At 33.1% G+C, this 25,497-nt stretch overlaps 1 protein-coding gene across 1 annotated transcript; it reads left to right on the top strand.

Moving 5' to 3' along the window:
* Window positions 1-18,070: 18,070 nt before the first annotated feature.
* On the top strand, window positions 18,071-21,634 carry LOC106332374 (cytokinin riboside 5'-monophosphate phosphoribohydrolase LOG5). Its single transcript, XM_013770842.1, has 7 exons — window positions 18,071-18,350; window positions 18,445-18,542; window positions 18,653-18,683; window positions 18,763-18,862; window positions 20,822-20,892; window positions 21,014-21,157; window positions 21,289-21,634. The coding sequence occupies exons 1-7, from the start codon at window positions 18,243-18,245 to the stop codon at window positions 21,331-21,333; spliced, it is 597 nt and encodes a 198-aa protein (XP_013626296.1). The 5' UTR covers window positions 18,071-18,242; the 3' UTR covers window positions 21,334-21,634.
* The last annotated feature ends 3,863 nt before the right edge of the window (window positions 21,635-25,497 follow it).

Below are 25,497 nucleotides of genomic sequence, written 5' to 3'. Positions count from 1 at the left end.
CAACCTGATTTTTAAGTGAAATTCAAAATAGTTTAAAATATTCAGTATTCAACCAAATTTATTTATAATATTTATTTTCTAACTCATTTCCAGTTTCTACTCCAGATATTTCAGAATCGTAAAATATGCATGTATGTGTGTTTATATAAACCTTATGTTTATAAATGATTTTTTAATTAAACTAATTCAAAAGGTACTGTTTGTTTTTCTTGCTTGTGAGTTGTGATTTACTTATATATATGAACTTTAACAGTCGTCATCCAAATTATTTTGAACGAAATCAAAGCAAATATTAGAACATAGAAAATATATACATATATACGGGTCATGATATGATATATGGCCCATGGACATCCATGGGTTTGGATTGATAACTTGAGAAATGTGCAATTTATGGAAACACGGAACTATCCACGGCAAGAATCTGTCTTGCATTCTGAAGTGGAAGCACTACGATGGACGATGGAGAGCATGTTCCAATATTCGACATGTCAGAGCTTTGAGACGGATTGTTGATTGCCATGATTAAGGAGTCCTAAGCTTGGTCAGACTTTGCAACTAGCTGGGAGGATAGAGACTCTACAAATATGCTTTCCGGATTTTAAAATCATTCACATTCGAAAAGCGCAAAATCAAATTTCGGATTCTTTAGCTAGGACTGCGAGGTCTTTCTATAGAGATCTATGTTTTATTGGTTGTTTTATTCCGGTTTGGTTACTTAGACCACCTCAAGTTTGAGTAATAGAATAGCTTTTTGATGTAAAATATATATATATATATATATATATATATATATCTATGTTAGTACCTTATGATAAACATGTAAACGAAATGCAATTTGATTGATTCGCTGCTTCCTCATTTCGTAGTGAGAAATTCAAAATCGAATTATAGGAAGAAACTACGATCAGTCAACTAGAAAAGTTTCAAGTAGTCAACTGAATTATTTGAATAAAAGTTTATAATCAAGTTGATCATGACCAACTAAGGGATTAAATCTATTAGCTTTAGATAAAATGTTTACACCTTTAGTTCAGTACTATGCATGGGCATTCGGGGTCCCAATTGAATTTCGGTTTTGTCCAATCGGGTTTCGTTTTTTTGGATTTGTCAAAATCAACCTTATTCGGGTTATATGAAAGTTCGGTTCGGGAGCGGTTCGGGTTCTATCGGATTAGGGTCGGGATTAGTAAATATTCAAAGAACTGGTACAACCCGACGTATTTTTGGGTTCGGGTCATAATCGGTTTTTCAGTTTAAAAATATTTGATTTGTACCTAGTTTGTAACCAAAACATAAGTAAAATCGATTCTTCGTTTAAAAGTACTTGATTTGTACCTATTTTATAACCAAAACACAAATAAAATCAATTCAAAAATAAGAAAGAAACATCAAACGTGATCATTCAAAATAGTTACTGATAGAAATAAAACCAAATAAATGAAAGCATAAAATGAAAAGTAAGTTCTCGTGAAATGAAAAACATTATTCAATGAAAACAAAACCAAAATTTAAAAACTTCAAGCTTCAATCGCCATCTTCAACCATCAACCTTCTTGTAATATATAATTATTTTAGATGTTCAATATATCTTAGTGTATTTTGAATACATATTAGGAATTGAGATCATATTTGGTACAAGATCTTTTTGCGATTTTGAATGTTTTGGGTTCTATGAGATATCCATTTAGGTTCGCGTTCGGTTCAAATAATACCTATAATCCGAAATACCATAAAACAAGATCCATTTGGTATTTATGTCGGATTTGAATCGGTTCAGAACCAACTTTATTGGATCGGATTCGGTTCTGGTTTTTGGGTTTGGTTTATTTGCTCATCTCTATTCAGTACTCTTTGTCTCCCATACTAGCTAGCTGTCATCATATATATTAATTCTCACATGAATAACGGATTGTGATCGCAAAATATAAAATGTATCGTCAAATTGTAGTAGATAGCGCAACTTTAATCAAAGCAACTTTGTTTCTAAGTGGATTTTTTTTATTTTTTTTGTAAAATGCTAAGTGGAAATTTTCGTCTATTTGAACATTACATTTTTCAATTTCATAGCAATTCCATTGACTTGCCAAATTTTCTTAGCCAACCAAAATAAACATATAATATATTTAATTTCCTTTTCAAATATCCGTTTTTTGTATCTACGGAAAATAAACAGAATAAAACAAATGCTATAAACTAAACTAAAGTTTGACCCGCACACGGGTTTTAATTTTTATAAATTTCTATATTTATGTGTGGTTATATTCACATTTTCATAAATGTTTATATTTGAGTTATAAGACAAAACTATTAAATATATTATTTACAACTTAATATTATATATGTAACTTTATATTAGTGATCCTCATATGTCTTATTCGACAATATTAACATACATATGTTTAAAGTTTGCATACATTTAATTTTCAAATTTACTTACATATACTATAGTTTTTTCATAAAATGCATTACTAACAATAGACATTAAATGTTACCATTACTTTGCTTTGTATTTCCTGTTTATGGAAATGCTATATACTTTCTATACAATAGAAGATGAGATACTGTTTTACATAGAAGCATAAGATCAAAAGAATAACCATCTCGGTTAACAAATATAAACCCATGTGAAGTCTTCTCTATATGGATCAAAACTTAGTTAAAATATATATTATATTTGTAATATGTAACTCTAAAACACTATTATTTATATGCCTTATTTGAGATTATTTTATACATTGTACTATTTGTTTGATATGTAATTTTAATTAATATCAATTTATTTTCCTAATTTTTGGTACAAAATTTTTTTTATTTGAAGTAATTAAATGATAATTACCTTCATGAAATGAGTAAAAACAACATAATTTTTATAGTTTCCTAACATTTTGTTGGTTATATTCTAAAATTATCATCTTGTACATTTTTCTTTATATTTTTACAAAAACTAAATTTTATAAAAATATTTATTTACAAATTTTTCTTTGTATTTTTATAAAACAATTAAATTTATAAAAATATTTCTTAACCAACCATGAGAAACATATAATATTAAAATATAAATTTCTTTTAAAATATCTGTTTTCTATATCTACGGAAAATTAACAGAGTAAAACAAATGCTATAATCTAAATTAATTCTAAATATATATTCTGCATGGGAAACAATAATTTTGAAATTACATAATTACAATTTTTTGAATACTAGGAAGTATAGGACCGCCCATAATTTTCTCAGACTCAAAGCCATAATATGTAATATGAATTTCATTTTTGTGAGCTAATGACCTCTGGTGACAATTATCTTATATATGGTTCTATAATTTATTGTGATGGGTTTGATTTTTCTACATCATTGTAAGACTTTGTTTGTTGCTTTCTTTTTATTCCTTCTTCCCATTGATTTGCTTTTTTCAGTTTTGTGTTGTGTCCTCAGACATGCAATGGCGTGAAAAAACTAAGCATCATGTAGGGTCCTCTATGGTGTCTGATTCTGGAGACATTATACCTTATGAGATATCTCGGAGACTCATAAAAATCACCAACGTGATAAGCATTCACGCAAGGAGAGTAGCGAGCTTCGGTCTGAGGATGCAGCTCCGACCTCAAGCAAGAAACTGCCAGCAAAATAGTTACACCATCTCATGAAAATGTCACCATTCGCAGCAATAGTGCAACTCGATCTCTTACTTTCTCACCTCTGCCAGATTCAGTCCCAAGGAGTCCGCCAGGTGATGCTATGATTATTGGAGCCTTAAAAGACATGGAGTTAACAGAGCCAATTAATGTTGCTGAGAACGATGGTGGGCACTTGGACGGAGGTGTAAACATGGATGATCTGTTAGGAGAAGATTTAATGGAGATGGAGCAAGATACTATAACGAATGTTATGCATGATGCAAGAACGGCTAGAAAAGGAAAGACTTTCAAGGCTAAGAGAGCAACAAGTAACAGGTCCAGCCATAAAAAGAATGCCCATTTGGACATCCTTAGTAAGAAATTTGAGTTCCTGCGCCGAGGATCACCTAGACAGCGATCAGTGACACCGTCTACTGTACCTCCTTATGAGGGTGACGGGAAATCTTGGAATGCAATAAAGAAAGAGAGAGTTGGTTCTTCCAAAACTGATGGTTCGATGAGTTCCAAAACTCATCCAAATATCATCTATGAAGACAATCAGTTGGAACTGTCGAGGGATAGAGAACGACCTCACAGTTCGACGCCTTACGGAGATGTCTCAGAAGCATCACCCATGACTTGTGTTCCTTTCTGAAACGAAGAATAGGAGGCTGTTGTTGCAAATTAAACATTCAGGCCGAGTTAGAAATTGATCATTTGTTTACCGTTGAGCCACTTGGTTTCATCGGAGGTTTAGCTCTTTTTTCTATGGATGAATTTCAAGTTAATGTTTTATTTTCAAATAACAGAATGATTGATATTAAGACAGTCATTGATGGAATAAAAGTCTTTATGACATTTGTTTATGGAGACCCTGTTTTAGAACGTAGGGATCAGGTCTGGGAACGTCTTACGCGTTTCTCAACAACATGAAATTGACCTTGGTTCATGATAGGTGATTTCAATGAAATAACTGATCATAGTGAAAAGGAGGGAGGCAGAAGGCGTTCTGATAGCTCCTTCTTGCCTTTCAAGCAGATGCTGAGTGATTGTGGCATGCTGGAATTTTCATTTACTGGAAATATGCTTTCTTGGATCGGGAAAAGATCAGGAGGGAAAACTGTTAGATGCTGATTGGATAGAGCAGTGGGGAATGAGGATTGGCATGAAAAATTTCCTCATACAGCTGTTAAGTATCTCAGGCTTTGGGGCTCGGATCATCGTCCGGTCCTAACGGACATTCTCACAAAACCAGTGAAGAAAAAAAAAAAGAAATTTAAATTTGATAAACGCTGGTTGGATAATGAGGAATTAAGGCAAGTCATTCTGGAAGGATGGATGTTAGAGGATCTGTCTCCTGAAGCGAATATAATGGAACATATTGCTAGTTGTCGAAAAGCTTTCAGCCAATGGAGGAGACAAAACAATGTAAATTCAGAAAAGCTAGTGGAGGAGCTTAAGGAGAAGGTGGAGGGTCTATATTCGAATGATGATGCTACTTCTGAGGAAATAGCAAATGCTCTAAAGGAACTATCTACTGCTCTTAAGGCAGAAGAGATGTTTTGGAGATAGAAAAATAGGGTTCTCTGGTTAAGGGAAGGTGATAGGAACTCAAAATATTTCTATGCAATAGTGAAGCAAAGAAAAGCAAGGAATAGGATCACACAACTCCTAGTTGAAAATGGAAATGTGGTGGAGGATGAGGAAGGATTAGTAGCCATTGCTACTAGTTATTTTAGACAAATATTTGAGTCTTCCAACCCGGAGGATATAGCTGATGCGCTAGCAGGGGTCTCGACGACGATTACTGGGACAATAAATGAGGATCTAACAGCACCAGTAACTGAATGGGAGGTTAAATTAGCGCTTTTCGCTATGCACCCAGAAAAAGCCCCAGGACCAGATAGAATGACAGCCCTCTTTTACCAGAAGTTTTTGGATATTATCAATGATGACTTAACCTGTATGGTTAATCAGTTTCTTTTTAAGGAACAATGGCGCAAGGGCTAAATGATACCAATATCTGCCTAATCCCTAAGACGACTAAGGCAAATGAGATGACAAACTTTAGACCAATCAGTCTACGCAATGTCAACTATAAAATAATATCTAAGGTCCTATGCCAAAGATTGAAGAAGGTTCTTGCACAACGGATATCTGAAACCCAGTCAGCTTTTGTTGCGGGAAGACAGATCACAGATAATATCATGATAGCCTAGGAGATGTTCCACGCGCTGAGAACCAAGCCAGGTGGAAGAGTTAAGAGAATGGCCATAAAAACGGATATGAATAAAGCATATGATAGGATGGAATATTCATTGAGGCTGTCATGCGAAAGATAGGTTTTTCAGAGATATGTATAGACTGGATTTTGAGATGCATCACCTCGGTCAAATACAAAGTTCTCATGAATGGAGAACCAAGGGGAAATATTGTCCCATGAAGAGGTTTACATCAAGGAGATCCTCTGTCTCCTTTCATATTTATTCTATGCACGGAAGCGCTCGTTAGCCTTCTTAATCGTGCAGAGAACCAAGGGAAGATAACGGGGATGCGAGTCGCACGCGCTATCCCCTTGGTATCACACATTCTCTTTGCTGATGATAGCCTTCTCTTTTGTAAGGCGGAGCCCAGTGAATGTGAAGAAGTTATGAAAGTAGTCAGGAAATATGGGCGAGCATCAGGTCAATGTATCAACTTTGATAAATCTTCATTACTCTTTGGTAAGAGGATTTCAGCAAATGATCGACAGCTAATTAAAGATACACTTGGTATCCAAAACAAAGGGGGGGGGAATGGGCTCCTACTTAGGAATTCCAGAGGATATTAGTGGCTCAAAGTGTAAGCTTTTCGCTTTCTTAAAAGAAAAACTACTACACAGAGTGAATGGTTGGACTGGTAGATGGCTATCAAAAGGAGAAAAAGAAGTTTTAATTAAATCTATTTTGTTAGCTCTTCCGACATATGTCATGTCCAGCTTCTTGCTTTCTTTGGAGATATGTGAGAACCTTGCAAGTGTCATCGCACAATTCTGGTGGAGCTCAAATCCACCAAAACGAGGAATCCACTGGGCTAAATGGGAAAAGATGTGTGCACTAGAGAGGAGGGAGGAATTGATTTTCGCATGATCCATGAATTCAACCTAGCTCTTTTAGTGAATCAGCTTTGGCGTCTTGTTCAATTCCCAGATTCATTAGTAGCGAGAGTTCTTCGGAGAAAATACTATCGCCTGAGTTCGCCTTTACGAATCAGCGCAGTGGATAATCCATCTTATGTGTGGACGAGTATTATAGCGGCAAAGAAGCTATTACTTTTGGGTATCAGGAACAAAGTGCACTCAGGATATGAAATTAATGTTTGGCAAGATCCATGGATTCCTTCAACGCCAGCAAGGCCGGCTCGTCCCAGGGCCCCAGTAGTACATCCAAGGATGAACGTCAGTAGTCTTATTAATTTTGAATCAAAGGAGTGAGACACTCGACTACTGGAACAGTATGTAGATCAAGAGGACATACCGATGATTCAGAGTCTGGCCATAAGCCATGCTCATCGAAGGGATACGTTTTGCTGGAGCTATATTAAAAATGGTCAATATACAGTCAAGTCTGGATATTGGGTAGCTACAAATATACTGACAAATGATGAGGAAAAAACAGTTCTATAGCCCAGTATAACCAAACTTCAAGCCTTTGGTTGGAAAGTGAATGCACCACAAAAGATTTGTCATCTTAAATGACAATTAATTTCAGGGCAGGTAGCGGTCACAAGGAATCTGGTACGTCGCAATATGTGATGTGATAACTATTACCCAAGATGTGGAGAGCCAGAAGAAACTGTTAATCATGCGATTTTCGAATGCCCACCGGCCTTACAAGCATGGGCATTATCATCAACACCGTCAAGCTCTCAAACTTTCCCTATCTCGAGTATCTACGCCAACATGGACTATTTATTTTGGAGGAAGAAAAGTATTATGGAGCCAGAAGATGATAGAGACCCTTATCCTTGGATAATATGGTACATTTGGAAAGCTAGGAATGATAAACTTTTCAGATGAATAGACAGGGATCCACTGGAGTTAGTCAGATATGCAGAGAGTGAGTGTCAAGCTTGGCACAATGCAAAGGATACTATACTTGTTCTTCCACATGCACAAATTGTCGAAGAAACACAAGCCTTAAGCTTGGGTAATATTTGCATGGTGGATGGTTCATGGACCTCCACAAATCAATTCAGTCGAATTGGATGGGTTTGGAAGGATAGCATGAGAAATATCCAACTAATGGGGACACGGAACTTAAGGAGGCGAGAGACAACACTACACTCGAAACTGGAAGCGCTAAGATGGGCAATGTAAAGCATGCTACAACATTCGACCTGTCAGAGATTTGAGACAGATTGCAAGGACCTGATTGCAATGTTAACGAACCCACAAGCTTGGCCAAACTTCTCAATTGAGCTAGAGGGCATTCAAATTCTCCAGATGTGTTTTCTGGACTTCAAGATCAGCTACTTCCCAAGTGCGCAAAATGAAATTGCTGATTCGCTAGCTAGGAATGCTCGTTCGTTTCATAGATCTCTTTGTTTTGTTGGTCGTTCTATTTCGGTCTGGTTACCCAGACCACCTCAAGTTTGAATAATAGAATACTCGTTTGTTGAAAAAAAAAACTCTCTTGACGATGTTTCTTCGTGATTATAGTATTGAAAATTCTTAGGAATTAACCAAGTGGTCTTGGCCTACTGGCAAATGGTTCCAGCTGGAGCTTCTGCCATGGTTCGATTTTCTTTGGCCACCCATAGACGCCTTAATTAACAAGAAAACTCGGATTTCTATTGACATTTTGGTGATTAGTTTTTGGGCCTAGAAAGCCTTTGGAATCGCAGAAATGATTATTTGCTTAAAGAGGCTATAATTTAATAGAAGATCTATAAAGATGACGCTTAATGATTGTTGTTGCTTCATCTTTATCCTCTAAATTTTCCTAGATGAATCAAATCCTTATAAACGAAGGATTTTTTTTTATCTTGATCAAACGTTTTCGTTGCTGAACAGATTTAGTGCTTATTTTTCTTGTTTAAGTTAATTGTCAGTTTATCTCATGTTTGATTTTGTTTATATCTAGTTATTTTTTGTTTGTTTGCGTGTAATGTTAATAAAAATATAGAGATAACATTCTCGGCCCGTTTTACATAAATTGTTTTGCGCATCTCTAGTGTGACAAATAGTCATTCTTTTTTATGTAGTTCGACTATAATTCAATATCGCCAACTTCCATTGTGCTCAAGTGAATTAGTAAATCGGAGTTTTTAATTCAAACACATTAGCGATGCGTCATATATCTCAAAACACATATAGTGATCAACTTTAAAATTTCATAAACGGAGACAATTTTTCTTTCTTTCTTTTCAGATTTTGAATCTTTTGGTTTAGGTCGAGAGTTCCAAACTTATTTACTAATTCTGAATACCCGGACGGAGACAATGTAAATACCTACAAAGACAGGGAAAATGATCATTTAATTCCCCAAGTATTTGAAATTAACAGATAAATTCCTCAACTATCATGTATGCAAGATAATTCCTCAAATCTATATTGACTTTACCAAATTAAACTCTTAAAAGTCCACGTTGGACACTTAACGGAAAAACGTTAAGTCTAATTTCGTGGCTTTCTTGTGATCATCTTGTTCGACTTTTATGTCTTCTTCTTCCCCAAATCAAGCAACATAAACCCTAAATTGATTCAAAAGACTATTGGAGAGAAGATACACCATAAGTAAAACGTTCTCCCTTCTCTTTCTGAATCCATATATCATGTTTTTTTTTTTCTTGATTAACCTGGAAGTATCCCAGATCCATGGAAAGATCTAGACTAATACCTAAGAAGAGGTGTAGCCACGGATAGACCCTTTCTCCGGATATTTAAATGGTCACTAAAGCATAGGCCCATATCCGTGTTGGGTGACCAGGATAATTGTGACTTAGCTTCGCGCAGCAGGTGGATCGAACCTGAAACGTGTTGGCGTCTCAGTCCCGTCTCCTTACCACTCGACCACAATCACCCGGTCTCCATATATCATGTTGACACAAACTTATTGATGAATCTGAATTCTTTTCTATAATCTCTGTTGAAAGGAAAGGAGATGTTGTTCTGGAGGTTGCACTACGTCAGAAGATCTACGTCAATCCTTCAAAATTAAAACTCCTTGAATGCTTGGGTTTTTCTAAGGACGATATGCAGTGGTTCACAGGGAAGGAAGAGGAGAGCCACATTCACATTGTACCCTTGGGGATGCTTTCAAGTTTCAAACGACTGAAAATTTATCTAACTGATAATGCGATACACAGTTTCAAACGAGATCATTAGAGAAGCTGAATGAGTTTGTGCAACAAGTGTCACCTGAAATTATTATACCGAGTGTTAACTTTGGACATGACTCTGTAGCTGCAATGGTGTTTACGCTGGTTACTTAAGTCTCTGTTTTAGCATAGGTGATTAAACTCACTGCTGCTTAAGTGCGTAACAAAAGGCTCGTGGGCTACCGACTGAGTAGGGTGAGTCGAAGATCACCAAAAAAGTAAATATTTTCAAATGTTCTAATATAAGGAATATGTAAACAAATGATAATGAATTACTTTCCTCCCCAAACTCAAACCAACTAGTGTCATGAGTTGTTTTTCCCTGGGCAAATCTCCAAAATAGCATTTTTCTAAGTTTTTGTCACAAAAATAGCACTCAAAAACTAAAATGACCAAAATAACATTTTATCTTTTGAAAAATTTAAATTTTTTTCATTTTTCAAAATTTGAAATCTTATACCTAAACCCCACTCCCCAACTCTAAATCATAAACCCTAAATCCTAAACCTTAAACCCTAAATCCTAAACCCCACCTCTTAACTCTAAACCCTCAACCCCACCCCTAAACTCTAAACCCTAAACTCTAAACCCTAAATCCTAAACCCACCCCTTAACTCTAAACCCTAATGTCTAAATTAATTTACCATTGTGGTATAAGTGTATATTTATCTCTTTTGATAAAACATTAAGTGCTATTTTGGTCATTTTTATTCTTAGAAACTATATTTGTGACAAAAACTTTTTTACTGCTATCCTAGTCATTTTCTCTTTGTTCTTATATCAATTTTTTTTTGTTGATTTCCAGGAGAATAAATATTGTATTAGCTCTATGTACAATTACAGAGATTGACACATTTATCAGGTCTGTAGTCTTCTTAACAAGATAATCTACAATCATTCTTCAAGTAAACAAACACATTAGGGTCTGCAGTTGCAGAGATAAAATCAATAGTGAAGAACATCAATAGATAAAGGTTTGATGATGATCTACTTTATCCACCGTGCAAGGTCGAGATGAAAACTATAACATCTTTCTCTTCAATTGTGGTCTAGAGCTGACCGCTTAGCTCTCAATCACAGTCATTCACTAACACAAGAACACCATGTCTCTTGCACAAGAATCGATTTTCCATGTTAACAACATTTACTAACCTTCAAATAAAATTGAGCCAATGAAAGAAGAGAATCAGACATACACATCTCCCTTGATGAACATTTCAGGCCTTACTTTGATCAGATTTGTGTGAACCCACAAAAGCAAATGCTTAATTGTTCACTAATTTAAAAGAAAGCTGTGAGCTTTTAGATAAATCATAAATAATTTGACCAGAAACACATAAAAATGAAGTTTTGCATCATCTTCTCCATAGAAAAATCCGTTTCTGAGCAATGTTTTTCGTTCTTCATGCTCAAATAATTCGAATTCTTGCTTTTCTTAGAAGGATTCACGGGAAATCACCTCTACAATCATCCTGAGAATCAATGTAGGGTTCATTGGTTTTCAAATTAGAAGAAAAGGGAAGAAGAAAACGATTAAAAGAAGGCTACAAAATTAGACTAACGTTTTCCGTTAACTGTTCGATGTGGACTTTTCAAGAGTTCAATTTTGCAAGGTCAATGCAGATTTGGGGAATTATTTTGCATATGTGATGGTTGGGGAATTTATCAGCCAATTTCAAATACTCGGGGAATTAAATGATCATTTTCCCTACAAAGACATCACTTTATTTTCAGAGTTCAAACGAACAGGGGCGGATGTAGGAATTTTTTAAAATGGGGGCAAATCATGTATAAATACAAACATAAGGCTAAGATATGAATTTTAATAGGAAAAAAAAGGTAAATTATGGATTGAGCTATAAAGAATTTAGAAATTTTGTGGGGGCAAGTGCCACCTTCTTGACACATACACAAGTAGATTCGCCATTGAAGGGCCATACCTTTTAAAGGTAAGAACGATAAAGTTAAGCTTGGTAACGACATGACTTAAAAAAGGATCTAGCTAAACACCTTAATATTAGTTATCTATAATAAAATAATTTTTCTTTCCTTTTTAATCAATGTTTTACCGGACAAACGCTTTATATATATAATAATATACTAGGGGTGGTATGAATCCGTATCTCTAAAAAAATTTAGGATCTTCGGAGAATCCATATATCTGGTAAATTTATGGTATCTAGATCTGTCAGATCTGTGATTTTAGTATTTGAATTTCAAATATGTGTCTTTCGAACATCCGAATTTCGGATATCCGTCTAGATATTGTAATATCAGCGAGTATTTGGATCCATAAATAATTTAAAATACTAAAATTCTAAAGATAATATATAAATGAAATATTATACAAAATTTATAAAAATTTATAATTTATTAAAAACTAAAATAAAATATTAAAAGATTAATTATATATATAAATATTAATATATAAAATATAATTACTAATAAAATTTAATATAGTAAAAAAACAGATCCAGATATCTCGACTTAAATATCAAGATATACAGATCTAGATCCGATTTTGATGGATCCAATATTTTATTAACTGTATCTGGATCAGGACCCCCCGAATATCATATTTCTGGAACGGATCAAGATCCTACGATCCTGGATAATAATTCACAGCCCTATAATATACTATATAGATAGATCACGTGTCAAATTTAAAAATATGGAGATTTATTCAAGTACCTCATTTGGAAGTGAAATTAAAAAAAATATACATGATTAGACATAAAGACATTGTTTACACTTTCATACCAATTTTTTTTTTAAATGCTCATACTGCTACTTTTCTCATTTCTCTATCTTCTTCTTCCCTTGTTTTTATGTTGCAGATTTTTTCTTCTTCTTCTTCGTTGTATATGATTCTTCTTTTTCTTTTTCTTTGCAAATTAATTCACATAATTTTTTTAAGTTTAATTGAATCACGTGTAAATTGGATTTCCAACAATCTTTTTTTCATCATTCATCAACATTGAAAGTTTTTAAAAAATCTAGGTTAATCAATTTTTTTCTGAATCTCCCAACTGTTGCCAAATTTAATTTCGACACCATTTTTTCTGTCGACCCTCTTCCTCCTCTTATCATATTTGACATTGTGATAAGAATTTGAAAAAAAACTGATATAAGGAGTGTTAACAGTCAAGAATGTAAAAGTAAAATAGTTAATGATTAACTTAGCAAGTTACGACTATTTTTACCATGTTAACAAATAATATAACTAATTATGAAGATGATTGAGAATATATGACAAAAAATTATATCAAATTATTTTAATTTTTAATATACTATATTTTTTAACATGTTATTATATGTGTAAAGTGTTAAAAGAAACAATAACATAGCGAGTAAGGAATATTTATTCTTTTCTACCAACTCATGAATCAACTAATAAAATATGTATCATGTAACAATTTGGCTCTGATTGGTAACCATCACATTACCGCGGAAAAAATAGTTTAGCTGTGGAAAAAACTAATTAAGCTGTGAAATTTTTTAAAATTCGCAGAATGATGGAATACATGTTAAATTGATCAAAATATTTATATGGTATTCACTTTGTTATAAGAAAAAAAAGTGAAAATAATTAAAATTTATTAAAAATACTTTAGTTCTTATTATAAATATTTAATTTATCATTCAATGTGTTTTAATAATAAATTGACATTTTATAATATTACAAAACAATTTATAGTATAACATTATTTACAACATAACAATTTATCACTACAAAATTATTGCTATTTATTTAAAAATTTAAAATGTTATTAGCATATAATTTAATAATATGAAAGTATTAATTTTGTAAATTTTTCCATAAAAATCTATTAAAACTCACCTTCTCACCTAATGAAAATTCTCTTTTTTTTTGTCAGCAAAAACGCGAATCTGTGTTTTTGTGTTTTTTTTTTAATTCTGCACCTTCTGTTGATTGGTAAAATATTTGCGGAATTGCGTTTGAAACGTGATTCCGCCATTCCGCAAAGTTATCAATCAAAGCCTTCATGTATCAGATAACAAAGTATATATCAAACAATGTATCAGCTAACTAATTACTTATAAGCTAACTAAGAATTCTTTAGATGACAATAATTATTTGGTAACATCTTGCAAACCATTATGTCAAATATATATAAAAACAAGCAAACAATGTATCAAACTATTTATCCTTAACAAACAATGTATCAACTGAAAAACATTTATTTGTAAAATCTTACTTATCATTTATCAGTTAGGAGCAATATTTTGTAACAACTAGCAAAACATGTATCTAAAAAAAATATGTAAATTGGGGTTTTACTAAAACATAATTAATATCAGATATAAAAGAAAATATCGGTTAACATTGTTGTTATCCAAATCATAAAACAACGTTACAAATTCACTTTTCTCTTCTCTGTTTTAGGCTTGAACAAGTTTACCGGTTTGGTTTTCTGATGAATGAATTTTTCGAAGATTATGTAGGAACTTAAATTGAACACAATAACCATTTGGTAACATCTTACCAACCATTATATCAAACAAAACCATGTATCAACTGAAATATTCCACTATCCCCTTCATCAATCTCCCGTAAATCTAGATTTTTTCAGCTTCGCCTCAAAAATGGTGTGGTCTCGACGGTCACATATGCGGAGGATTCCAGACAAGTGACAAAGACAATCGATTCTTGAATTGCATCCAAGGTCTTGTGATTCAAAATCAAAGGCAAGATAGTGGTAGGAAAGCGAGGTGATGTCGGTGGAGTAAATCATCGTTGCGGTAGTAATAAAATTAATAAGAATTAAAGGAGGTGGTAAAAATCTGGGAGTGATTTGGATAATGATTTAGAGTTGGTGAAGAAAAAGAAGAGATGAAGTTTCAGAAGAGAGAGATAAGAGAGAAAACGAAGAAGAAAGAGAAGAAAGAGAACTAGGAAAGTAGGTGTAGGGGCAACCTTATAATCTAACAACTCACAAGGCATGTCTTAAGCCTAAATCAGGCTCCTTTACCTATTTGTCCCATAGTCCCAAGTGCATTTTATGTGTTATAAAGAAAACTGGTTGGTCACTTAGTCTATATTCGTTCTCGGTTACAAACCCAAACCAAAAATCGAAAGTCACAGCCGATGGATATTTCTCCCTTAATCTCATGGCCATGGAAAAGATTACGAACTCAGTGTTGTATGTATATATGTATGTGGTACATAATAGTCTGTTTTGGTAATTTCACACATTATGGAATACAACAGGCCTCAAGGCCGGTTAGTAGACCGATAATACAAAGAGGGTCAAGTTGATCTATTATTTTCACAAGGAAGATGATGCGAAACGCTGTTGCTAAGGGTCGCATGGAAGAACACAGTATCGCGTCTCTGCTCATCCTTGAATGAGAGAAATGTCTATTTTGTTCTATACAATAGTAGCGGTGTAAGTATTAAATATGATGAATTGATGATGAAATCTTGGAGATGTTTTCGGGAAGACTAATCAAGCTTTTACTTCCAGTTTTGTGAGACAGTCTTGAACAAAAACATTTTTTCTTGGGAATCAGACATCAATATTAACTTATCCTTCTGCTCTCTTCTCCTCTTTATCCCTAATCTTTGATCGATGCTCTTAAAGACTAAAAAAATTTAGCATAAATGAAACAAAGAGAGAACAAAGTAAACCATTAATGGATTTCCCATTTGTAGCACCCGGTCGATATGAACTGTATTCATTGAGATATTATTAGTTAGTACTTAGTAGTAGAACTATAAGTTTTTTCCAATAAATACGAAGAAGAATGTTTATACTGATTATGCCTTTTTTGAATGAATTAAAGTTGGTACAAGGCTGGCCCTGAATTTTAGGGACTGTAGAAAATTTAGTAAAAAAATTTAAAAGATTTATTTTTACAAGTTTAGAGATTTTTATCTATATAATATTTTTAAAAAAATTGAGGACTATAGGCCAATGTTTCACTTGGCTATGCCCATGGCCGACCCTGAGTAGATATTGCACATAGTTTCAACTGATTCTCTATTTTTTTTTTGAAGCAGTAATGTTTAAGCTTTAACTTGTTCTTATGTTAAAATAGAGAACAATTTCAAAATGTAATACTACTGGGTTCCAAGTTTAGTTATATACATATAATAAAAACTAGATTAAGACTCGCGTCTGGCGCGGAATAAACATTATATATATAAATTATTGTATGTATTATATGTTCTTACATATTATGAAATAATAAATATATATTGAATAATTAAAAGTCAATAACTATTACGTATATAATTAAATTGGTGCGAACGTATAAATCAATTTTATTAATCCAAACAATTTTTTTTAAAAATTTGATAGGATATGTAATTAAATTTAAATGATATTAACATACATAGTATATTTTTAATATTAATGTCTACTAAATGATGCTTTCTACTCGTATGTTTTTTTGATCATGTGTATCTTTAATAGCAAAAATTTTAAATTATTGATAACAAAATTTTCATTGTGGGATTAATAATTTTAGTAATTTATAATTTTAAAAAAATTTATCAATGTTAGTTCAAAACTTTTATCAAAAAAAATTATTCAAAGTAAATTTTGAAACTAAAATATTTATTTATTAAAATATGGTTTATAGTTTAATTTAGAATGATATATATACATATATATTTTAAATCTTAATGATTAATTAAATTAGACTTTTACTTATATGATTTTGTAATCATTTGTATTTTGTCATAACAAATTTTAAACCATGGATCGCAAAATTTGAATGTGAGACTTTTAACAGTTTTAGTAATTTATAGTCATTTTTTTAAAATTCAAAATATAACATATACAGAAAAATCTAAATTTTTATAATATGGTTATTGTGATTTTTTTTAAATTATTTTAATAGTTGAAAATTAAACAAATTTGATAAGATACATTATTTTTTATCAGATCTTTATTATTCAAAATCATTAATTGTCGTATATATTTTTGTCACATTAGACAATTCCGTAATCTTTATTTAAGGAAATAATAAATGACATTAATAATGAATTTATGGTTAGTTTAATAAAAAACTTATTATATAATTAGATGGACCAACCTATTTCTCTAATAATTCTAAGAATTATCCTAGTGATGACACGCAGATACAAAAAGAAGTTGTAATGTTTTACGAATAATATATAGGGGATCGTATTCTTTGATTTGATAAAAAGTAAATAATCATGCACCGATAGAAGACTCAAAGATGTCTTTGTATCTAATCACAAAGCAACCAACTTTGCAGTACTTACGGGGTAACTAATCTTCATAGTTCTGTAAAGAGGGTCAATGAATGTTTGGTAGATGATATTGATGATGGTGACATTTTGGTTTAAGTATATGAAAGGTTGTTAAAAGGGCGTTATCATTTCTTTGACCGAGTCAAAGTTAGGCATTGACCCAATATAAGCAGATAAGAACTGTGTGTTGTTTTGGTTTCATAAACACGAACTACGTGTCGGTTGAGTTGCAATCTACCATAGTTTCGAAGTACATATAATGTGTAAATCCAACAAACTAATAATGGAATGTTGTGTCAGGAGAAGTACACTCCTTACATGTTGACACATATACACCAAGAGTATGGGTCATGATGTCGGACCCATGAAAATTTAGCCACATTAGTGTGGATCAACCCGAACTCGACACGTTGAGCCAAAGGACGAAACATTGTATGGAGAAAAGTGGAGACAAACGGTTCGATGATATGATGAACCATCTTGCTAGAAAAAGGAAAAAAATTGATAGACCTAACACACAAATGTATTATGACATCATCACACCAACTTTGAATATGAAGTTAGGAACGTGAGAAATCAATCTTTGTTATTTTGATTATTATAAAATAAAGAGTTCTGATTGGTTTGTTATACTTGTTTAAGTTCCCCTCCAAAATTTTTAATTTTGTTTTTGAACTATTTTAATTTTTGTTCTATTCTTCTAATTTCTTTTGAATTTTAGTTTATATCCTAAAGTGTTTTCTTTATTTAAAAAAAAAAACGTTAAAAGAAACCACTCTTTAAACCATAAAAAGAAAAAGCAGAAAAAGCAGAAAGCTTGTTGCGATTGGATATACGTGAAACAGTACTGTCTTTGTTGCTTTGTTGTGCGACTGTATCTATACAATTTCTTGCCTCATTGTCTAAGTTGCATCACAAAGTGAAACAAGGAAGAGATAGCTTGAACCACACGTTCTTCTTCCTATAAAGAAACTTATTTTCTTCAAATCCACAAGACAAAAACTGTTTTGGTTAAGAGAATGGAAATAATGAAGTCGAGATTCAAGAGGGTTTGTGTGTTCTGTGGAAGTAGCAGTGGAAACAGAGAGTGTTACAGAGATGCTGCCATTGATCTAGCTCAAGAGCTGGTTCGGTTATCTTTATGCTATAATGAGAGTCTTGAAACCTTTGAAAAGGGTCTTGATTTTTTTTTCTTTTGTCTTTCTCTGTTTTATGAAACAGATTACGAAGAGACTGAATCTTGTGTATGGGGGAGGAAGCATTGGTCTCATGGGTTTGGTCTCACAAGCTGTTCATGAAGCAGGATGTCATGTGCTAGGGTATGCTCCTTCAATCAATGATCTCTTCTTTAGATGTGTGCCCTTCACTGCTTAATGATTTGATATTGTTGTGTGAGTTGCTTCCATCTTGCTTTGCTGTTATGGGTTAGGATCATACCAAGGACTCTTATGGACAAAGAGGTAGGATTAAACTACTTTTTTGCTTGAATGAATACTTAGTGTTCAAGTAAGTTCTTTAAAACGTGATTTTTTATAATAGATCACTGGAGAAACATATGGTGAGGTAAGAGCTGTGGCAGATATGCATCAAAGGAAAGCTGAAATGGCAAGCCACTCCGATTGTTTCATCGCATTACCAGGTACGAAGTAACTAAGTAGCTAATACGTGATATCTTTGCAAAGTATGTAGCTTGTGCGGTGAATAAAGACAAAAGGATATTTCTTAATGAATGACCAAAATGTTTACAAGAAAAGAACCCTGAGAGAGACACTCCTCTCTTGTATATGAATGATCATCCAAATGATAAAGCAAACGTTACTCCCTACTCGCTACTTTAACGTACTCCTCAAGATCCTTGCTCCAACATGTCACGTGAGCCGTTGGAGCACATGCTCTTGTCTCCCCACGTCAGCAGCTTATTCCTTCCTTCTAGAAACCGTCACAAGATGGAACCAACCCCACTTGGGCTCAAACTGCTATGATAGAGGCCCTCCTAGGTAGAAGAGGCCTTCCTCTTCGAGTATTGGTAAATGATAGACGGTCGTGAGGCTTCATAAGTATCAATACCCTGCCCTTCAAAATCGACCTTGGCCTCAAGGTTGAAGCCAGTGTATTTTTTCTGCATCTTAAGCTTATTTCTTCCTTCTAGAAACCGCCATAAGATGGGATCAACCCCACTTGGGCTCAAACAGATATGATAGAGGCCTTCCTGGGTAGAAGAGGCCTTTCTCCTCGAGTATTGGTAAATGAAGGGCATGGTATTGATACTTATGAGGCCTCACGACCGCCTATCATTTACCAATACTCGAGGAGGAAGGCCTCTTCTACCTAGGAGGGCCTCTATCATATCTGTTTGAGCCCAAGTGGGGTTGGTTCCATCTCCGGCGTATGTCTCGTCTCTCTCTTTTTCGGTCCCATGATTCTCCAAGATCGCAAGTGCTCTGATACCAAGTTAATACGTGATATCTTTGCAAAGTATGTAGCTTGTGAGAGAGACACACCTCTCTTGTACATGAATGATCATCCAAATGATAAAGCAAACATTACTCTCTACTAGGCACTTTAACGTACTCCTCAAGATCCTTGCTCCAACATGTCACGTGAGCCGGTGGAGCACATGCTCTTGTCTCCTTACGTCAGCAGCTTATTCCTTCCTTCTAGAAACCGCCACAAGATGAAACCAACCCCACTTGGGCTCAAACAGATATGATAGAGGCCCTCCTAGGTAGAAGAGGCATTCCTCCTCGAGTATTGGTAAATGATAGGCAGTCCTGAGGCCTCATAAGTATCAGTAGCTTATATACTTTGTAGACCTTAAAAAGTGTTTGTTACTCGTTAGGCTCTGTTATAATAACTCTCAGCCCATACCACATCTAACAACTTCTATAAATGGAGAGTGCCCATCAGAAGGTATTGTCAAACTAAGGGTGTCCATAACTTTACAAGAGATTAGTTATGTCTGGTTTGTAAATTTGTAATATAATCTCTATGTGAAGTTGGAACATAATAGTATGGACAAATCTCTAAAATAGCACTCAAAAACTAAAATGACCAAAATAGCACCTTTCTAAATTTATCCTTTGAAAATTTTAATTTTTTAATTTTTCAAAATTTGAAATCTTATCCCCAAAACCTCATTTCTCAACTCTAAATCCTAAACCCTAAACTCTAAACCCTAAACCCTAAACTTTAAACCCTAAACCCTAAAATCTAAACCCTAAACCCTAAACTCTAAACCCTAAACCTTAAACCCTAAATCGTAAACCCCACCCTTTTAACTCTAAACCCTAAGTTTGTGACTTTTGATAAAACATTAAGTGCTATTTTTGTGACTTTTGACCTTGAGTGCTAGTTTGGGAACATAAACTTGATTTAGTGCTATTTTTGTCTTTTTCTCTAATAGTATTCCATTACCACTGCAATTAAATGCAAAAGATGGGTTCTTACTTGACAGTTAAGAAACAAGAGACTATAGCAGTTATATATGATCAAATAATCCTTGTAAACTTGAAACTCGGCCAGGATTTTTCAAAGTTCACATCTTTCTTCCAAAAGAAGATTTATTAATAATTGATCTGTTCATGCAAATTGATATCAGGTGGGTATGGAACACTGGAGGAGTTGTTGGAAGTAATAACATGGGCACAACTTGGAATCCACGACAAGCCTGTAAGTAATAAAAGAAGACACTTCACTTTTCACTGTGTGTTGCTCTCTGAATCACTAACCAAAATCAAAGTATAATAGTCTTGATATTTTGTGTTTCCATTTTGGGGGAAAAAAACTGTAGGTGGGTTTGTTAAATGTGGATGGTTATTACGATTACCTCCTCACCTTCATTGATAAAGCCGTTGATGATGGCTTTATCAAGCCATCTCAGCGTCACATCTTTGTCTCTGCCCCTAATGCCAAAGAACTTGTTCAAAAACTTGAGGTGGGTGCCCACCAAAACTTTGCTTTGCCTTTTTTTCCCTTTGAGATTCTGACTTAGTCTTGTAAAGATGAAGATAACAAAGATAAAAACTTTGCATCACAAAGTTGACTTTTGTTTTTGATTTTACTCAGGCATATGAGCCTGTGAGTGATGGAACAATAGCAAAATCAAAGTAGGAAGCTGAGAAGAAAGTGCAACAGCCGCAACAACAACAACAAGTAGTGTTCTGTTCTAACACAAGCATCCAGACTGAGATTGCTCTTTAGACTTTTAGAGGGTCTTTGTCGAAAGAGTATTCAAGGTCCATGGATAAAAGTCAGTGGGAATTATAAAGTTTGTTGTACTACATATTATTTTGCTTCTATCAACTAAACTTCTAATTTAGATTAAGAAAATGCTGCTACAAAATTCCAATATTCAGAAGATTAAAAGTTGCAGATTGCCCTTAATTCAATCAATGAAAACTTTTCTTCAGAGGATTTATATAGTTTATGTTAGTTAAACCTTCACTTGGAATCAGAACTTGCATCTACACCTGAGTTTTTTATCTCTTGATTTTTTGTCTGTTCTTATGTTTAGGAAGAAAGAAGAAATGAAAGAACTTAGCATATGAAATATTCTTCCTGAATTAGTTTATGTGTAAGCTAGCATTCACATCTCCTATATTGTACAAAACTTTGTGGGCACAATGACCTATTAGATGTTAAGAACTGAGACTCTGTATTTGATTAAAGATTTAGAAAGTGACTCAATTCCATCGTCAAGATCTTGAATGCATGTCTCTAAGATCTCCACATCCTCCATCTTCAAGGACTTTGAAGATTGGAATTGCGAATCCACTTTTGTGAATTCATTTGCTTCAGCTTAACATGTAGCTTTGTTCTGGCTCATCAGCTTTGAGACCAATAACCATTTTCCAAAACCCTCTGATCAGGACATGAAGCTAAACATAGATTCAAATACACACAATTGTTGTGGCTTCTATTTATCCAAACATAACCAAAGCCAGAAGCACTTAAAGACAAAATCGAACAAGGAGTGCGACAGCTCGACGGCCAGCTTGCGCCCTTGCTCAAGGAAGAAATGTGTTGACCCGGTCAGCGAGTATGGGTGAAGCAGTCTGACCAGTATTTAATGATGGGACGAGCGACTTGCATCCGCATCGCATTGAATATATGACTTCACTTCACAAATTAAATATGTAACCTCATCAGCAAGGACAATGAGCTGTCTTTTGTCTCATTCGGATCATCTCACAACTATAAAAGAGGCCCTGTTGATCGAACAAATGACCGACTTTTCTCCCAAGGAATCCTAGATAGAGATTTTAGAGAGATTACTTCGCGACCTCGATTCATTGCACGTCTGCTTCTTGCTTCAAAACCGGAATTGGAATCGAAACTTTGTGGAGGTTTATATAATCTTGCTTCCAAAACGCTTCTAAAATAACCTATTTAAAACATGTTAGACGCTTAAGATTCTATTTGAAATCAGGCTTCCATTTAAAAAAACACAATGTAAATAAAAATAAAAATTATTTTTAATATGAAATCTGAAATTTAATAGTATTAAAATAGTGAGAATAGAAATATGCAAATATTAAAACTAATACTACAAATTATCTTTATGCACTCAGTTTTTTTTAAATTAGAGATATACTATATATATATATATTCAAATAAATTATGTCAATAATTTATGAAATATTAATATAGTTAAGTGGATGATAAATTTTATAAAATTAATTTATTTGTATTTTCACAATTATAATATGAAATCATTTTAAATTATTACAAATGGATAAATTCTTAATTTTAAATTGAATCATACAATTTTAGTAATAAATTTTGTAAAATTTTCTTATCTTCTAATATATATATATATATATATATATGGATTACACTTCCAACACATATACGAATCTTAATTTTTTTCAAAAATTTCACTTTCTGCGCTTCCCCATATCCGCTTCCAATTATAGAGCATCAGTTTCAATGTGGGATAAACTTGGCAAGAAACATGATTTCTTTAAATTTTCTCTGATCTTTGATATATATTTTATATTATTTTCAAAAATAAATAATCTATATTATTAAAGTAGAAGTACTTTAAGCTTTTGTTTGGCAACATGGATAAAAAATAAAAAAAGATTAATCATGTTGCTCGGAAACATTGATAGTAGTATATTAATAAAAAAGTAATGAGCTTATTTCATTAAGAAAAATTGAAATTCCATTATGTTATATTAAAAAGTAATGGGCTTTGTTACTTTATATACATAGTTCAAATCAAAATAATAATTTAAAATTTTTATATCAATAATTTATTCGAAAATATACATATATTCAAAAATTGATTTTTACTAAAATATTTTCAAATAACCATTATAATTTTTTTTCCAATATATATAAGAAAAATACAATACAAAGCTTAATTTCAAACATCAACTTAAATTATGATTTTATATTTCACATAAAATTTTAAAAATATAATATATGTGATTACTTATATGATGATACGTATAAAATACTATTAATTATATGGTTACTTGTATGATGGTACTTATAAAATACGACTAATTATATGATGACACATATATGATATATAATAGTGATTAGGGGTGGGCGTTCGGGTACCCATTCGGGTTTGGGACAGGTCTGATTGGGTTTCGGTTTTTTGGGATCAAATATTTCAGCCCCATTCGGATATTTATAAATTTTGGTCCGGGTTCGGTTCAGATCTTTGCGGGTTCGATTTGGATTGGAATAACCCATTTAAACTATTTTTATTTTTTAAAATTCATTATATAATCTAAAGTTCTCAAAATTTAAAAACAAAATAATATATTACATATAAATTTGAATAACATATGTTAGAGTACCTAAACTTAACATATAAATTGGTTTGGTTTAAATATTTGGACAGAAAATCAATAATTATTTTAAGTATTTTTGGTGTTTTGAGTATACTTTAACTATTTTAGATATTCACTTTTGACTATTTGTATATATTTTCAAGTATTTAAACCAACTTAAAAGTATCATATATATTATGGACGTTTTTATGTACATTAAATCTAAAAATAATTAATATATATAAGTATATAAATCTATTTTGAATATATTTAGATACCCGAAATATCTTAGTTCGGATCAGATTAGGTTTCAGTTCTCTATATTCAGATTAATTTTGATTCGAGTTTAGTACTACTTTTTTGGATCGGAATCGGTTCGGTTATTCGGATTCGAGTTTTTTACTCAATCCTAAATAGTGATATAAAAATAAATAGCAACATATTTTTGAAAAATACCGCGCAGATCAAAATCTAGTTAATAATTAAAATAATTATTTTAAAAAGAATTAAAATTAACCACAGATCTGGCGGGTTAGCCGAAAATTTCGGCGGAGCGGGTGCAGTATTTTTACTAGGTAGATTATGTAGATCAGATTTTTGAATCAAAAAGATGATTCAATCTGCGGTGGGCGGGTTAGATATTTTATTCAGTACACGCAGCGTATTAAACTTGGATTTTTAAGTCTCAGATCTATGGAATTCAGAGAATACGTAACCGATTAACATATTTTCAAAAGGGGTGGGAGAGTTGGATTAAACCAACTTGTTATAAACCAAATGATGATCGACCATGGAACAGCCCGTACTGCAGGTCCAATCCGGGACATGATAAAGACAACAAGAGACTATGTGTTTATCTAGTATATATTCCATATATATCTGTAACATAGTGTTTATCCTTATACTTATCTTGTTAGGATAAACATGACCTTATGACGGTCTAATACCTTGTATATATATGGACCTTCTGGTCGACAGTAATGATAACAGAAGTATTTCCCCAACACTTCATTTACAACACGTTATCAGCACAACGTTGCTCTCATAAATCCTAACCCTAAAAACCAGAAATAAATCCGAGCAGTAAAAACCCTAATTCCCGACAAACTTCAAACAGCTCTATCCCTCAACTCCGGTGGATCTAGACGACGAGCCAGATACCAAATTAAAGCTCTTGACGAGACGAAGCCAACGCCGCTAACCCTGCATCAATTGGAGTTCGGACGCGCCCTCACGCTTAGCTACAATACAGGCGGAAAATTTGTTCCAGAAACCAAAATCTCTCTCAACCATATACCAGTCTCCTATTCCAACAAGCAGCAACAAAAACAATAATTCCGAGCTATTCATCAGCTAACCAGGAATATCTTTAACTGATAGACCGATCAAACCATCAAAAGTTTTCAGGTATCATCGAAAACTCATCTAAAACCCATAAAAGTATTAAATACCCTCATCCGCAGCCATGTAGCTATATTTAGCAACA

Source organism: Brassica oleracea, chromosome C3 (genome assembly GCF_000695525.1).
Source record: "Brassica oleracea var. oleracea cultivar TO1000 chromosome C3, BOL, whole genome shotgun sequence".
NCBI lineage: Eukaryota > Viridiplantae > Streptophyta > Magnoliopsida > Brassicales > Brassicaceae > Brassica > Brassica oleracea.
This window is presented reverse-complemented; position numbering and strand designations above follow the sequence as displayed.